Source organism: Vidua chalybeata, chromosome 1 (genome assembly GCF_026979565.1).
Source record: "Vidua chalybeata isolate OUT-0048 chromosome 1, bVidCha1 merged haplotype, whole genome shotgun sequence".
In the NCBI taxonomy this organism is placed as follows: Eukaryota; Metazoa; Chordata; class Aves; order Passeriformes; family Viduidae; genus Vidua; species Vidua chalybeata.
Window position 1 is genome coordinate 3099144 of NC_071530.1, and position 12697 is coordinate 3111840.

The 12697-nt window shown below is 46.4% G+C and overlaps 1 protein-coding gene across 1 annotated transcript in view; it reads right to left on the reverse strand.

Annotated features, from left to right (window-relative positions):
• VIPR1 (vasoactive intestinal peptide receptor 1) overlaps positions 1-11296 on the reverse strand; it is a 100759-nt gene extending 89463 nt beyond the window's left edge. The window contains exon 1 of the mRNA XM_053943370.1: positions 11127-11296. Within this exon, the coding sequence (XP_053799345.1) occupies positions 11127-11201 (75 nt within the window). The 5' untranslated portion in view covers positions 11202-11296. The remainder of the gene's footprint in view (positions 1-11126) is intronic.
• Positions 11297-12697: the final 1401 nt, after the last annotated feature.

Consider the following 12697-nt stretch of genomic DNA (forward strand, 5'->3'; position numbering starts at 1 on the left):
GGGCTGCAATATATATTTAATACTTGTTTTCAGAGCTGGACGTTTGAGTGGTGAACTGGCACACGCAAAAAATCATTATAAAGGAGAGGGGCATCAACCTGCCAAACATTTTAACTCTTCTTCTGGAAAAAGAGACTTGAACCCTCAGCAGTCCCATAGTAGGGAAAGAAGCAAGAATCAAAGATACAGTTGCTGTTTGGTGAGGATGATGATGGTGATGATGATAGCTTCACTGTGCAGTAAGAAATCCTGTCAGATCTGCAGCAGAGGAACACGAGGGGGGTACACGATCAGAGCAATTTGCAGAGGAAAAAGAACACCCACGCTGGAAAAGGGCAGTGCAGGAGGGAGAAGTGCACCTGGGCTGCTCAGCATTCCCAGCACAGGGAATGTCCTGGGAGTGCTGGAGCTTCTGGACATTGGTGATCCGGGTGGGACCAGCAGAGCCAGGGCTCATCCCACACCAGGGATCCAGCTCAGATCTGTGATCACTCCACAGTGGATGTCCCCCAGGGCTGTGCTTCCCAACCCTCTGCAGCTGGGGGTCAGGACTCCCAGCCTCCATCCTCTCCCTCATCCCATATCCCCAGGCAATTCCTTACTGGGATCAGCTCCTGGCCAGACCCTGAGCTCTCCACCAGAGCCTGCAGCAATCCCATGGATTCTTTTCCCTTCCCACCTCTCTTTCCAAAGAGCAGGGACAGTGCTGGTGACTTGCATGAGGGGTCTTCCCTTCAGGAAAACACAGCCTTTCCTCAGCCCTTGACTTTGCTCTTCTTCCACAACTCAGTTCTGGTTTTTGGAAGATATCCCCTCAATAAATCCTGCCTTTGTTCCACCTCTCTGTAACAACAACACTCAGCAAACATATTTGCACAGACAACCAAAGCTTCAGCTTTGTAGCTGGGTTTAAAAAGATTTCCAGATATTTTTCTAACCATATATATATTTTTTTTTTTCCAATCGAAGCTGTTATTTCTCTTGACAAAACCTTTCCTCATCTGCATTGCACACAAAGAGGTAAAGATAAGCCTTTGATACACCCTGTGCTGTGTGAATTCCCTGGAAAGGGAGGAGAGAGAGGGGCAAGGAGGAACAAAGCTTAATTTTGCTGGAGATGCTGCTGAAAACAAAACTGTGTGAACAATTCCTGCGCCCCAAGCACAAAGCATCACTTCCAGCAGGTGAAAAAAAAAGCTCTGCACAGAGAAACTCTGCAAAAACCAAACTGTCCAAGGAGAGTCAGGGAGCAGAGAAGAGCAGAAAGGGTGGAAAATTTCCTTGAGAGGGATCACTGGAATTAAGTGCATGGCTGAGACCCACATGCAGACATGTTTAATGTCATATCCCCCCAAAAAAATGCACTGAGCCTTGCAGTCAACACTTGGGCACGTCAGAAATTCCTCATGTGGTGCTTGGCCTCCTCTTGGTGCCTTGGAAAGCTGGGAGCTCTCTCAGCAGCAGCGTTTTTCTCTGCCTCTGAGGATGTCAAGCAAAAAAACCAACAACCTGTTTGTATTCTGAAAACAGGCTGAAAAAGCCTAATTGTTCTTAAAAAGCAGGATGGAAATGGTAAAAACCCCAATAGATGGATCCAGATGTGAAAGGAAAAAAAGTGAAAGCCTAACTGATCTTTAAAAGAAGGATAAAAATGGTAAAATACCCAATAGATGGATGCAGATGTGGAAGGAAAAAAAGTAAAAGCCTAATTGTTCTTAAAAAGCAGGATAAAAATGGTAAAAAACCCAATAGATGGGTGCAGATGTGGAATGAAACAAGTGAGTTGACTCAGTAGTGGTTCTTTTGCCATTTCCATTTTGCTTTGGAATGACCCCAGAGCAACAGGAAAACTCTCAGGGAGGGGATCCCAAAACTCCATCACTTCTCCACAGATTTCCCAGCACACGCTCAGCAAGGGGAGCAAAGCAGCCACGTCATTCCTTGCTGAATTGTCCCAAATTCAGCAAATGGGAAAAAATGCAGCCAAAAAATGCCAGGCACAGCTTAGGACTGAGCCCAGCCACTGATGGTGAGGAGCATGAAATGGCTTTAGCCACTTTAAACCAGGCACAGGTTTAATCCCCACTCAGGAAACTCCTGAGGGCAGTGAAAGGTGACTTAAAATTTTTAAAAAATTAAAAAAATAAATAATAATAATAAAATTAAAAAAAAAAAAAAAAAAAAAAAAAAAACACAACAAGTACACGTGTCCCACACAGCCATGTGCAGGATGAACGAGTTCCCCTCTCCTCATCAAATGGGTGGGGTAGAAGATAGAACAGAAATCACCACATTCACTTAAAATGAGAGGTGGCAAAATAAAGGTGGCAGAGGTGTAATCCCCAGCAGGGTTTGGATCCTGGCCATTTCCAAGCTGAGTGCATAAAAATGCTGAGGGTCAGCCTTGAGGCTGCTTTTCATTTTGGTGCAGATGTGCAGAGCTGTGTGTTGTGTCCTTTTTTTTGAGGGGTGGTGGTGATCACAACCAGTACATTTATTTTGATTTCATTTCCTTCCTGCCTGGCAAGGGGATGTGTGTTCCTCAAAGTCTGAGCTGCCACTTGGGAGAGATGAAATAAAACCTGTTCTTGGGTAAGGAATAAAGCAGGCTGCAGGGAAGAGCTCAGCATGGAGGAAATTTCCTTTGTTTTTTTTTTTTTTTTTTTCAACACAAGAAACCAGTTTGAGGCTTAAGATCTCTAAAGAGAGGTGTCTGCCAAAGGACTGAAGTGCCACTGTATCAGTGGAAGGTGCAGAATGAGGTAACTTTAATTTTGGTGTTCCCAGCATCACAGAGCCCCAGAATCCTACAATGGTTTGGGTTGAAAGGACCTTAAAGATCATCTCCTCCCAACCCCACAGAGCATCTGCAGGGGCTTCCCTCTCTGCAAAGGGATGATGTGGGGATATTTTTCTATCCCCCCAGTGGTCTGAAAGTGGTCAGCTGCACTGACCCTTCCCTCACTGCTGACCCCACAGGAGCTCAGACCATCCTGGTCACTCAGACACCCAAAACGCCGAAATCAGGGTGTCCTCATCTGCCAGGAGAATCCCACCTGCAAGGGAGCTCCCAGGCTGAGCATCTGTGACAGCCAGTGACATCTGGGAGGGCCCTGGGGACACTGCTCAGATGTGGCTGGGATGCTCCAGATCACCAGGGATTAATGGAAACATCTGTTAAACACAGAATCCAGGCTGGAGCCTCAAAGAGGCTCCTTTCAAAAGACACCCAATGGATTTCAGCTTTCAAAAGGAGACACCAGGTATTGATATTTTGCCCTCCAGACAAGAATTGTGTTTAAATAGATTTTTTTCCCCTCCATAACTGTTGATGACAGGGATGAGGATGAAAAAAAAAAAAAAAAACAAAACATGGAGCTCATAGGGGAGGAGGAACACCCCTGCTGAAAAAAAGGACAGGACCATGGGGGTGGTGGCTCAACAAACAGAGTTGGGATCTCTGTATTCAATTCCTTTGGCCTCTTCTCCACTTTAAATTGATGCAAATCAATGGAGCCAGGCCATGACAGCCAGAAGAGTTTATCAAAACCACATCACCCACTCAGCTCGTTAGTGAAACGTATCAAAAAATAATCCCACTTTGGTTCTGAATTAGAAAATCATCACAATTCTGTGCAAACCATGGAATTTAAATGCCAAGCAGATTTCCAGAAGTGTAAATCTCCAGCTCCCAGCAATGCAAACAGTGAAATGGAGAGTTAGGGACTGCCCTGGGGGGAGGAGAAATCCACCTAATGCGACTAATGGAGGAATTTAAAGCTGTTAACATCCACTGGTGCTGTTGACTGAAAAAGTGACTGTGTTAATTTAAAATATATCAGGGTCTCTAAAATTCCTGTAGAGGGACAGGCCTTTACATCCTGGAAATCCTATATATATATATATACATACATACACACACACACATATATACATATATACATATATATTTATATATACATATATATATATATAAAGACATACAGATATAAATATAAATACAAATCTATAGATAAAAATATAAATATATATATAGATATATAAATATAAAATTAAATATATACATATATGTAACAGTCAGTGCTGGAGATAAGATCTGCCCCAATAAAGTGCCAGTAAAGCAGCACTAATGCGAGCTCTGCAGCCCTGAGCAACCCACAGCACACATCCCTGCTCACAGAAACCTCCCTAAATTCCCTCCACAAACCAACCAGCTCCAAATGACCCAGCTGAGGGCTGATGTCACCCACGCCAGCCTCCAGCCAGGGCTGTGCTGTGAGGAGATCAGAGGAAAGAATGAGAAACAATTCTTATCTCCACTTCAACCTGCTGTTGTGCACATGTGGAATGTGTCGTGGAGATTTGTGATTCCTTAATTGGACACAGGATGGTGTTTGGGTTGATTGATCAGTGAAGTCAAAGCTGTATTAAACTGGCTGCAAGGGTTAGTGAGTTTCTTAACGAGTGTAGTGTAATATAGTATAAGATGATACAATAAAGCAATTGATCAGCCTTCTGCAATCATGGAGCCAGTGCTAATTATTACCCAGCTGGGGGCCTGCGGGGACACAAAAAATAGCAGAGGCAAGGGCTGGAAGAGCAAGGAAATCTCACATCTGCTTGCTCCTCTCCACCTCACCTGCTCGCTCCCAGCGGGTCAGGACTCGTTCACAGGGGATATTTATTTTTGTGCAGATTGGCAATTATTAAACAGAAGTGATTTGCTATTGTAGCTCTGCCCTCGTTAGGGTTTAGGCATGAGGCTGAGCTGGCTCAAAGTGATTTGTGGCAAAGCCCCAGCCAAGGGGATGCTCCTAATAAAGCTGAAGTTTTGGGGTGGAAAATATTTGTGCTGTATTAACAAAATCCTCATCAGAAGGAAAGCTACTGATCCATCCTCAGAAAGTTACATTTCTTAATTAAAAACTATTTATTCTTAAAAAACCTTATTAAAAAAATACAACTCCGTTTTTTAACTTATTAAAATAAACTACTATTAAAACTCACAATTTATGAAACTATAATATAAATAAAAACTAATAAACATCTACATCCAAACAAAAAAAAAAAAATCTCACACATTTAATCCCAATCCTAACAAAAAAAAAAAAAAAAAAAAAAAAGAAAAGAAAAAAAAGGAAAAAAAAAAAGCCAAAAACCTCAACATGCACCTTTTGTTCTTACATCTTTAGGAGCTTTTGTCTTTTCTAGCAGCGCTGAAGCAGCCTGGTATTGCCCCATTTAACAAATAAATGGGTTTTATAACAATGCAAGGAGCATCCAATGGCTCTGGGAGCTCATCCCCACCTCAAAAATCTCCTCCAAACCTTCCCCCGGGCACTTCCTGAGTGCCAAAGAATGAACTTTCCCTGTGTTAAGAGCTCTGGATGCTGAGGATTTTAGACTTTCTGTACTAACAGACTCTAACCCCCAGGAGAACACTGGATTTGACCTGAAGCCGTGGATAAAACTTTCAAAATGGATTGATAACACTAAGATTGCAGGTGTGTAGTTGATTAGAAATGCGTAATATCACCAAACAGAAAACTTAGAGTTTAAAGTTTTAGAATCTAGCAATATATATGGGACAAGATAGAAGTTTTAAAGCAGTAGCTAGTTGCTCTTCTTCACCACCTTCTTCCTTCTTCTTCATAAGCTTGAGTAGTATCTTGTAATTAGACAAAAAAGTCTGCATTGCGGACTTTGAGTGATTAGTTATTAGGTTAAAAGTGCAAATAATTTAAGTGTCATTTCTTAATTAAATAGTTTAGCCTTAAAAAACCTTGTAGCAAAACGCTGTGAACCATTTTGTGCCTTGTTAAAGACTACAAAACTCGCTGCTGTGAGACTGTGAGACATAGATAAGAAATAATGAACATCTAAATACAACCAATAATAATAATAAATTATTATCCAATAAGAAATAATCTAATCTAATGATTAGTTAATAATAAATTATCTAAATAATAAACATCTAAATAATAAACCATCATCTCAAGTGCCTTCAATCCCAACCTCAACAGAAGCAGAAAAAATCTGGGGAAAGGTGAAGGATGTGCCCAGAGAGATGAATCAGCCCAGAGAAATCCCTGGTGCTCATTCTGCAAAAGGGAATGGTGGCAAAAAGGCTGCTCAGGTGGCAACCAGCCTTCTCCAGCTGTGCCCAGGACCTCCCTGCCATGGCAGGAGCTGTGGAGCTCTGGGTGGGTGCCAGTCTGAGGGTTGGCATCGCATCCCTGGCCCTCTCATAGACCCAAATGTTTGGGTTTTCTGCCACTGCAGCCCTCTGAGATCCCATTTTCAGAGGCAAAAGCGTCTCCCCTCTTGGCTGAGGTCCCACCCAGCTGAAGCTGTGGGAGCTTGTGACTTCTGGAGAACATCTGGGAGTGTGGAGGGGAGGGAGCAGTGGAGAAGCTGCACTCAGCACCCACAGAGGGAAACCAGCACAGGAGGGTGAACCCCTGGCATGGCACAGGCCAGTCTGTGTGTCTGTCCATCCTGCTGGGTCACAACTCCAGCCCCTCCTGCTCTGGGCTCTCCAGTCACCTCCAGCTCCTTTTGTCTCTGTTTTTGGCCCCTGACTTGGGTTTTTTTTTTTTTTTGGCTGCATTTCCTGGATTTTGATTCTTGCAAAGCTCTTTCCTCTTCTTTCCAACACAGAAGAGAGAAAGTTGATGAGAGCGGGGAGTGGGGCTATATTTAATCCCACAGCCTTTTCCCAGGCATTGGAAAGCCACAAATCCATGTCCCCTGAGGCAGGGTGATGCAGCAGGGGAAGTGACAGCAGCACAAAAGTGACACCGCCACGCTGGTGCTGACCTGGTCTGAGGGCAGGGCGTGACCTCCTGCCTTCCCAAAACCCAGCTGAATCCTGCTCCCCACCAAAGCCTGACTGAGAGGTTTTATTCTGCACAGATAATCTAAGCCCTTTCCTGAATTTCAGCCACTCATGGTGTGACAAATCTCCTCCAAGTGCATTCAGGTCTGGCTTAAAAAAAGATCATCAAATCCCGGGTCTCGTTGATCTCCACAGTGTCTGGTGCCCTGCCCCAGGCTGCCAATAAATGGGACACTTGATGCTGAACAGGGAGATCTCCCTCTTGTCCCTCTTCCCTCTGTTCCAAAAGATTTGTGTCCATATTCTAGTCCAAACAGCAGAGAATTCCCAGTCCTCCCAGACTATCAGCATGTCATGTGGAAGATTGACTTTGACAAGTCACCAGTCTCTCCAGTTGTTTCTGCTGGAGACCATCTGGTAAAGGCAAAAACCTCTCTATTTTTTCCCCTTCCCCACCCCCCTGTTAAAATGAATATAAACTCTGCATGTTTGCCATTTCTAAGGCAGCCTCGCAGCTGAAACACCTCTCTCCTGACACAGTCCCACCACTCACTCACTCACTCACTCACTCACTCACTCACTCACTCATTCTCCACTTGCCCATTTGCCAAATGTGCAGAGCATCCCCCGACTGCCCCGATCCCTCCTTGGAAAGCCAAGTGTGAGAGGCAAAAAAAACCCCACTCCACAAAGTCACTGTGACACACTGAGAACGAGAACAAAATGTTTTGTCAGCCTCAGGAGCCACCACAGGACAAAACAGCAACTCACCTGAATTTGCATTTCTATCCCGAGCAGCCCTCTGGCTCTCACACCTCTCACTGAGGGGTTGGGACCAGAGGATTTTTAAAGCGCTGTAAAACCGGGGGAAATGCACCTCCACACCCAAAATTCACAACCCAGGCGGCTTTCCCTGTCCATGGTCCCACCTGTCTCCTGCTGCTGAGTGTCTGGTAAAAATCCCTCTTTTAAATAACACCCGGGTGGACTCGTCTGCTTTCACAGCCCATCCCAATTCCCGGCTGGTTGTCCCGAGTTTCCCTGCTGGAGACAAACTCCTGGGCTGCCCCTGCTGACGTGCTGGTGAGTAAAACACAGCTTGAAACAGCTTTAAGTATTTCCCTTAGCACGTTTTTCCCCTCAGATACTGTTTCCCCCCACTATTTTACAATTTTGCCTTTTTATGCCCTAGGTAAGAGCTCCCACAATGTTATTATTGCTGATTATGTGTCCTCTCGGAAAACTTCACAGAGAGGCTTTCAGAGCTACCCAGACACAGGGTTGGGCAACTGGTTCTCCTGAATAAAGTCAGTCATGCATTTATACAAGCATAAATGGAATAAATCATACACCCAGCGATACATTCAGGATTTGTGGCAAGGCCTTTGTTAAACACATGCTGTTATTGCTAAAGGATCTTTGTGCTGGGTGCAGGAACTGGCCTGGAGGATTCCAGTGAGAACCTTGTCTTTTGGCCAAAACCAGTGGTTGTTTGGTTTAACCCACATTTCTGTCACTTCGCAGATTCTCAATCAATGACAGGAGGAAAGAGGTACAGACACAGCTGAAGTGGTTGTCCCGATTTCTGTGGAGCTCAGATTTCACTGATTTTCCACACTGATCACATTTTCAGCATTTGCACTCCGACTGATGAAGAATCGGATCTGAGTTGTTTTATTCTTTTCCATCACAAACCTACTTCAAGGCTGGAACAGAGCAAAGCTCTAAAGAAAAGCACAAATTACACCAGCTGGGCAGATTTGGCTAATTTAAGGAGCTTGAAGTCTGAAGGCACGTGGAATCCACCAACTGCTTCAAATTATCCACATCTCATGTTCTAAACACACACTGGGGGAAAAAAAAAAAAGTGTCTAATTTGTAGCTCTTCAGGCCAAATTATTTTAATTACACCCCGAAAACCAACACAGAAGAACCTAAAAGGGATTATTGTGCATTTACACCACCACCAACATTAACACTTTTATTCCAACTTTTCCAAGGTGCCCCTGGCAGGAGGGCAGGACTTTGGTGAGCATGGCCTGATGACCTCAGCAAATGAGATCTGCCCAATTCCCTCTTCTCCACAGCGTGCACGATGAGAGGTGAAAGTTTATAACAGCAATTAGAAACCACATGGCTGCAGGAGTTTTATGGTGCTGAACTTGTTGATCAGCCACTTGTTCAGAGGTTTTTTTTCCCAAGGACGTACCAATAAAAATTATCACGAGAAATTATACAAAAGAAACCCAAACCAACCAAGCTCTGCTGAGCCATCACAGGTCCCAGAGCTGGGTTATGACTGCAGAGCTGCTTCTGCTTTAAAAATCAGCACCAAATCCCAGGTTTAAGCTGAGAAACAAACCAGGGATTTTCTCCAGCACTGAGGCAGTTCAGTATTAGTCACCTTGTAGATCAGTGCTGATAAAGGAGCATGTGAATCTTTTTAACCCACCAGCGTGAACCAGATCCCAGGAACATTAACAACAACAACAACAGAATAATAAAGGGGTTGGAAAGGAAGCAGTTACAGGATTGCACCCAGTCTTGTGCTGCCCCAAAGCTGTAGGGGTTTGTGCTCATTGATGACAACCCAAGAGCATCACTCCCCACCCCAAGATCCTGCCACCCCTTGCAGGGTGAACTTCAGCGGCCCTGTGACCTCACCCTCTGCAGGATCTGGCCCCAGAGGAGCCCCTCATGCCAACAATCTTAAAAAAAACAGGAATTTTGCCAAGGGCTTCAGTGGAAGCAAGAGTTGGAGCAGCTCCAGCAGCTGATGAGAATGCTGCCCCCTTCTCCTTTCCCCAGCTCCAGCCCTGGACATTTGGGCTATTTTGGATCTTCCCTAAAGCAAGCTCTGTAGAATTCCAAGAACTGATTGCCTGGTCCTTTTTTTTTTTCAGTACTTTAATCCATTTTCCCAACCTGTTCAAGCTCTAAGAAAGTCTTTGGCAATGCAGATGGGTGGGTGACTTATGGTGACAGCCAAAAAAAATTACAATTAAATCCATTTGCTTCATTCCTTGTGGGACAAGGGGAGAAGAAAGGGGAGACAAGCGATGCAGTGACACATCTGGGTTAACTTCCACTCTCTGAGGCTCAGCCTGCTTGGTCTGACTCTGCTTTAAGACAAGGCTGGATGATGCTCTGAGCAACTGGTCTCCTGAAAGCTGTCCTGTCCACAGGGCTTTGGGATCAGATGCTATTTATTTCCAACCATTCTACAGTTCCATGATGGTTCTGTGACCACAGCCACTGCCACCAGCCCAGCAGAGCAAACACAGGTGACTTGGATGGTACAACCCAATTCTGGTGGGCAACCTCACCCAGCCCTACAGGGTGCCGGGGAGGCAGCCTCACTTTCCAGAGAGAAAACAGCTGTGGGAGCAGGTTACAAGTGAGAGGGAAACTCAGCCACAGCCAGCATCAAATCTCCCCCCAACCCCAGGCTGCTAAATTAAAACCAGAATCGCTCTAAATCAAACCCTGTGAGGAAACGAGCTGCGAGAGCAAAGCTCCAGCGAAATCAGAGAACTGCAGACTCCCTGAGTGGTCTGGGTTGGAAGGGACCTTAGAGATCCTCCAGTTCCATCCCGTGCCATGGCCAGGGACACTTTTCCCTGGAGCGGGGAGCTCAGATAAGCGTGCAGAAGCCGTGCCCTGATCCTCCTGCTGGCACGGAGGATCAGCTCCGCTCGCACGTGTGACTGTGCAGGGCAGACACAGCTCCAGGAGAAACAAAACCCCTTCGCTCAGCCTGCCCCCATCCCGGACCCGAGCGCGGGGACATCACACCCAGCAGGGACATCACACCCAGCAGGGACATCACACCCAGCAGGGACGCGGCAGCCCGGACACATCCCCGGCTCCGGCTCTGGAGCGGTGGAAAGCGGCGCTTTGCCCAACTTCTCGTGGGCAGCTGCGGGGAGAGCCCACCCCAGAGCCCCCCCCATCCCGTGACAGCCCCGTCCCGTTATCCCCAGGTTTGGGGCGAGCGCTGCAAGGACTCATCGAGCTCCTCAACAGAAACCAAAGCGAACCGAAAGCCAGCAAACGTGAATGACAGCGAACCCAGGAGCCGCTTGTGAAACAAAACGCTAAAATCCCGAAAGGGAATCCCTGCAGCTCAAAGGGATCCTCTCACCCGCGAAGGGGACGCGCACCTGAACCTAAGGGCGAGCCAAGCGCTCGCTATTCCCCGGGTTGCCAGGGCACAGCGAAAGGAGCAGACCCTCCCAAAGTTGCCCGAAGTTTGCCCGAGGCGTGTGGCGGTCCCCCGGTCACTCACCGCGGCCAGCAGGCAGCCGAGCAGCGGCACGGCGCCGCGCAGCACCGAGCCCCGCATCCTGCCCGAGCCCCGCATCCTGCCCGAGCCCCGCAGCCCCCGCGCCGCTCCGGCATCCAGCGGGCACGGCAGCGGCAGCAGGACGAGGAGGAGGAGGCACAGGAGGAGGAGGAGGAGGAGGAGGAAGGAGGAGGAGGAGGAGGAGGAGGAAAGAGCGGCTCCGAGCCCGCTCCGCCGAGCGCCCGCACCGCCCCCGCCGCCTCCTGCGCGGGGCGGCTCCGGCACCGCCCCCGCCCGCCCCAGGTACGGCCGGGCCCGGGGAGCAGCGCTGCTCGGCCGCCCCGGCTCCTTCCCCCTTCCTTCCCTTTCTTTTTCACCCGACTTTTTTCACCTTTATTAATTTTCCCTTCCTCCCCCTTTTTTCTCCTCTTCTTTCTCCCGTTTTTCCTTCTCGCCCTTCCTTTCTCCTTCCTTTCTTTCCTGTTTCCCTTCTCGTCCCCATCTTCCCTCCTTTTCATTTTTTTCCCTTTATCTTCTTCCATTCTGCCCTTTCTTTTTATTTCCCATTTCTTCCTTTTTTTCCCCTCTTCCTCCTCTCTTCCCCCTTTCTGTCCTATTTCCCACACTTCACTATTTCCCCCTTTCTTCTATCTTCCCTTTTTACTTTATCTCCCTTTCCATCTTTTTCTTTCTGCCCTTCTGTCCCCTCCTTTTTTTTTTCTTTCCCATTTCCCCCTCGTTCTCTATTTTTCCCTATTTACTCCTTTCCTTTCCCTTTCCTTTCCCTTTCCTTTCCCTTTCCTTTCCTTTCCTTTTTCCTTTCCTTTTTCCTTTTTCCTTTCCTTTCCTCTTTTGGGAATGTGACCCAGCACTGCTGGGAAGGGAAATAAATGAATGATTGATTGAGGCATTTGGCTTCCTCTGAAATAACTGCTTGGTAAGAAGTGGTTAAATGGGCCAAAAATCCCAATTCAGTGATCTGTATGAATATTTTCCCCAGAAAAAGGCAGAACAAATCCATGTTATAGGTCACTGACATGGAATTTCTGGATTTCTCAGACTGGAAGAACAGCTCAAGACCAGGCTGACCTTCATTTTTTTTAATAAAAATGTGGACATCTTTCCCCTTTCCAGCACACTGGGCAGCATTGAATTTAATATTAAGGGCAATGCTCCTTTCAATTCAAGACAACCCTCAGGTCTCAGCTTGCTTTAGTATAGAAAGCCAAACAAGTCCTATAAATAAAGGTAAAAATAAGAAAAATAATACCCTTCTTGCTGTTCCTTTCCCCCCCAGCTCCACTAGATTTTCAAGCTCCAGCAGACGGACAGATTTCTTGTCTTGTAAAGCACCTGCTGAAGAAAACAACCAAAATCCTCAAGGAAAGAAAATCCTCATATTTTGGAGGCCCTTGAGACAGCTCCCTAATTCCAGGCTCTTCAATTTACTGACACAACCAAGAAAAACACCATTTTTAGGGAAAAGGCTTAATGGTTAAAAATCCAAAGATATATCCAGTCTTTAGCTCTTGTTAGCAAATCACTAAACCATCCACTTTTTAAATATAACCTGC